The 4,204-nt window shown below is 38.8% G+C and overlaps 1 protein-coding gene across 1 annotated transcript; it reads left to right on the top strand.

Annotated features, from left to right (window-relative positions):
- On the top strand, window positions 453-2,425 carry LOC18773379 (probable mannitol dehydrogenase). The gene is made up of 5 exons (XM_007205359.2): window positions 453-602; window positions 711-824; window positions 976-1,489; window positions 1,570-1,723; window positions 1,808-2,425. The coding sequence occupies exons 1-5, from the start codon at window positions 505-507 to the stop codon at window positions 2,008-2,010; spliced, it is 1,083 nt and encodes a 360-aa protein (XP_007205421.1). The 5' UTR covers window positions 453-504; the 3' UTR covers window positions 2,011-2,425.

The raw sequence follows: 4,204 nt of genomic DNA, 5'->3' as shown, positions 1-4,204 counted from the left end.
GCTTCTGTTCTTTGGCATCGTGTAACCACTCCACCAAGAATACTAACTTAATGGCCAGGCCACTCGTAATCATTCATTCACTCTTTTATATTTATTCAGAGAGATACCAATAACTTTATGCAAGATTCATTTAGTATGCTGCAAGTTGCAACCACATGTAATTTTCTTAGTGGAAGCACATAAATATATTGTGGAAGCACATAAAACAACCAAAATTATGGAGAGGTAAGCTCTTACGCATTGGGACTGGGACCACATCACTCTAAAATTAAAGACAAGCTGACTAGTCAACCAAAGTGAGATGAATTCTGAAAATACTGTTTTTGAGTTTCCATTCGATCACCCCATACGTCATCCAAGCGCAACACAAAACCTCGTTCTCTCTCACTCTCTCTCGCTCGCTCGCTCTCTATATATTCTTCAATGGTCAAATAAACTTATTCACTATAGCAATTCGCAGCATCTCTCTCTCTCTCATACTGAAACTTACAATAAAGAGAGAAAATGGTGACGCCTACAGAGCAAGAACACCCCAAGAAGGCTTTTGGATGGGCTGCCAGAGACTCATCTGGCGTTCTCTCTCCCTTTAAATTCTCAAGAAGGTCATTATTCATTCTAATTTCTCCATCCTATTTAAGATGCTCATGTCTTAGTAGGATTTTTCCAGGATCTCATCATATTCTTTAACTTCAATTAATTTTTGGCTGCAGAGAAACTGGAGAGAAAGATGTGTCATTCAAAGTGCTGTACTGTGGGATATGCCATTCGGACCTTCACATGGTGAAGAATGAATGGGATTTTTCTACATATCCTCTAGTTCCCGGGTACGTCAATCTACTAAACCTTTAGTTTAATTAGTGGATTAGGAGCTAATGTAATCAATCTACAAATTGAAGCGACAAATGCGGTGTAATTAAAATAGATTATGACAAGGATTTAGCTAATTAATAATGTGACATTAATTTGGCAATGCAGACATGAGATAGTTGGTGTAGTGACAGAGGTAGGGAGCAAAGTTCAAAAATTCAGTGTTGGAGACAAGGTAGGTGTTGGATGCATGGTAGGATCGTGCACATCTTGTGATAGTTGTTCCAACAATCTTGAGAATTACTGCCCCAAATATATACTCACCTACGGTGCCAAGTACCATGACGGAACCATCACATATGGAGGTTACTCTGACTTCATGGTGGCCGATGAGAAATTCGTAATTCGTGTTCCGGACAACCTTCCTCTTGATGGTGCTGCCCCTCTTCTATGCGCAGGGATTACAACTTACAGTCCCTTGAGATATTATGGTCTTGACAAACCTGGTATGCATGTGGGTGTGGTTGGTCTAGGTGGTCTTGGACATGTGGCTGTAAAGTTTGCCAAGGCTATGGGGGTTAAGGTTACGGTGATCAGTACCTCACCTAATAAGAAGAAGGAAGCTATTGAACATCTTTGTGCCGATTCGTTTTTGGTCAGCCGTGATCAAGATCAGATGCAGGTGATTACTTCAACAAGTAGCATTGATCATGAATTTAACTAGATTATGATCTAATTAATCTTGTCCTACTAATTTGGTAGGCAGCCGTGGGCACAATGGATGGCATTATCGATACGGTTTCAGCAGTCCACCCACTCTTGCCTTTAATTGCTTTGTTGAAGTCTAATGGAAAGCTTGTTATGGTTGGTGCACCAGAGAAACCCCTTGAGCTTCCAGTTTTTCCTTTGCTATTGGGTAAGCCTATGACATAACTCACTTCTTTCATGGGGTTGCATTGGATGATGGTTTATTCAAGCACTTACTTTGGAAATGTTACAGGAAGAAAGATGGTTGCTGGTAGTAATATCGGAGGCATGAAGGAGACACAAGAGATGATTGATTTTGCAGCCAAGCACAACATAACAGCCCAAGTTGAGGTTATCCCAATTGATTATTTGAACATTGCCATGGAGCGCCTTGCCAAAACAGATGTCAAATACCGATTTGTCATTGACATTGGGAACACATTGAAGTCTACTTAACTTTTGCATCCCGGTCTAAATCAATGGATGAACTGGCAATCGAAATTGAGTTTGATTTTGTGGTCTCAATTTTTGTTGTGTTTTCTGTAAACTTTTCTTGGTACTGTCAGCACAATATGATAGGATGGATCTTATCTAAAAGAATAAATGGAAAAGTTTGCTGATTTGGGAATCAAGTTTCAGGTGAGGATTTGGTTTGGTTTGTTCCAATCAAAGGTTCCAGTTCCACCAATTCAATAGTTTGAAAAACAATCACATATCAACCATATGTTTGGAATTCTCAAATTCAAATATGTGCGGCCTGCAATGGGATATAATATATTGGTTATGCGCATCCGTAGATATCTTTTGTGAGAGGATAGTATTTATAACTGATCTCGTTTACAATTTCAAATATATATAGGTTGAATTTTAAGAATTTTTTATATCTAATTTCTTTATGAGAATTGACTTTGGTCACTTTATGTTTGCAATGGTTGTGTTTATTGTTTTGCTATTCAGACAATAAACAATAATATTCACCCACTTTAAATTGGTAATTAGGTGACGATAGGTAAATTTAAATGCTATTCAGACAGACAGTAATATTCACACACTTTAAAACTTAACCAAAGATAATTATGACTAATCAATAACTAGTCATGAATTTACTGACGTCAACATTAAGTCACTTGCTCAGGCAATAGCACGGACTGAATTTATTTGTGGGCCTGCCCGAGTTAATGGGACCCATGCCTTGCTCAAACTTGTCCTTACATGTTGGCGCTGTCACGCTGGCCTAAGCCCTCTCTTGCTCGGGCTTTCCCTTGCTGCTGGAAGTGCTCTAACGTGGCATTCTCTACTCACCATCATTCTGACATGGCTATCAACAACAGCTTTCTCTTTCATGGAAATTTCTGATAATTTCCTGTTTCCATTGTTGTCTTTCACCAAAAATGCGTCAGCTCAGCAGCATGCACCAAACCCTGCTGCCACATCCTCTCTACACAGACAGCGCATAAACTCCCTCATACTGCCACTTGTTTTTCAAGTATTCATATGATCTTCTGTTCATCTTGACAGCCTTATCGCTGCTATTTCCTTTCCATTGTAAAGCACACCCTGAAATTATAATCCAAACTTAACTCATATTCTTTTGAGGAAACTATTAGAAATCAAACAATGCATGACAACAAAAGTGAAATGATTCTGAGAGCGGCTACTTTATAGACAGAACCAAATCCGCTTGTTCTGGAAAGAGAAATTGTTCGTCGCGGCTGTGATGTTTATAAGATCAAAGAAACCATATGACGGTGATGGAATCGATATTGTAGTTCTGAAAACCACTTTAGATCCAGATCTAGAGATTTTTTTCAAGAGACAGAGAGAGGGCGAAAGATGAAGAGAGGGAGAGAGAAACCAGAGAGAGAGAGAAGATGAGAGAATCACAGAGACCAGAGAGAAAGAAAGGGAAGATGAAGAGAAGCGACAGAGACCAGAGAGAGAGAGAGAGAGAGAGAGAAAGAAAGGGAGAGGAAAAAAAAGAGGGAGTTGTCCTCTATGTTAATGTATACATTTTGGGTTTTTCTTTTGGCTTCCCTTGACAACTTTGTAATAGGATTTCTATTGTTATTTATCAAGCTCAAGCTTAGATTAAGAATAGCTTCTCTAGGTGTTCTTAACTAACAACTATCCTATGGAGATTCAAGCAATTTGACAAAGGTAAGTATGCATTGCATATCATGGCATTAAAACTGTTTTCATAAAATGATGACTAGTCATCTGTTTTTCGGATGACTAGTCATCCTTGCTCTGTAGGATTTCCAGCTGGATAACAAACTTTTTTGTCTTATTCTATTTTCCCTGTCGGCTGCCAGGCAGGCATTATGACCTAAGGGAATTTCTGTCTCTATAGGCTAGTGCTTTCCGAATTTGATAGCCGTCTCTTTTGGGTGGAAGATTTGGAAAGATTGCTTGCAAGCTTTCTCTTCTTCTTGCTCAAAAGAGAACCGTATATGATATTCATGAGTTTTTCCGAAATGAATTCTACCTCTTGAAAAACTGCATGTGTCTTTGAATCTCATCTAGCTGCATAAATCACTCTCATTTATATCTAGGTTTGATTCAAGACTAATTTCTTCAAGAGAATGGTTTCTTGAGGAAATTGGTCATTCTCCTTTGAATCCAAATTCTGGTTTCGTTTTTGAGTTGGAGC

The sequence above is a fragment of the Prunus persica genome, chromosome G6 (assembly GCF_000346465.2).
Source record: "Prunus persica cultivar Lovell chromosome G6, Prunus_persica_NCBIv2, whole genome shotgun sequence".
Taxonomy (NCBI): Eukaryota; Viridiplantae; Streptophyta; class Magnoliopsida; order Rosales; family Rosaceae; genus Prunus; species Prunus persica.
The sequence above is the reverse complement of the archived record's forward strand: the minus strand, read 5'-3'. Positions and strand labels throughout refer to the sequence as shown.

Coding starts and splice junctions, on each gene's coding strand:
- LOC18773379 (XM_007205359.2), top strand. CDS start 505: ATGGTGACGCCTACAGAGCAAGAACACCCCAAGAAGGCTTTTGGATGG. Junction 825..975: donor ACATATCCTCTAGTTCCCGG/GTACGTCAATCT, acceptor TTGGCAATGCAG/ACATGAGATAGTTGGTGTAG. Junction 1,490..1,569: donor GTGATCAAGATCAGATGCAG/GTGATTACTTCA, acceptor CTAATTTGGTAG/GCAGCCGTGGGCACAATGGA.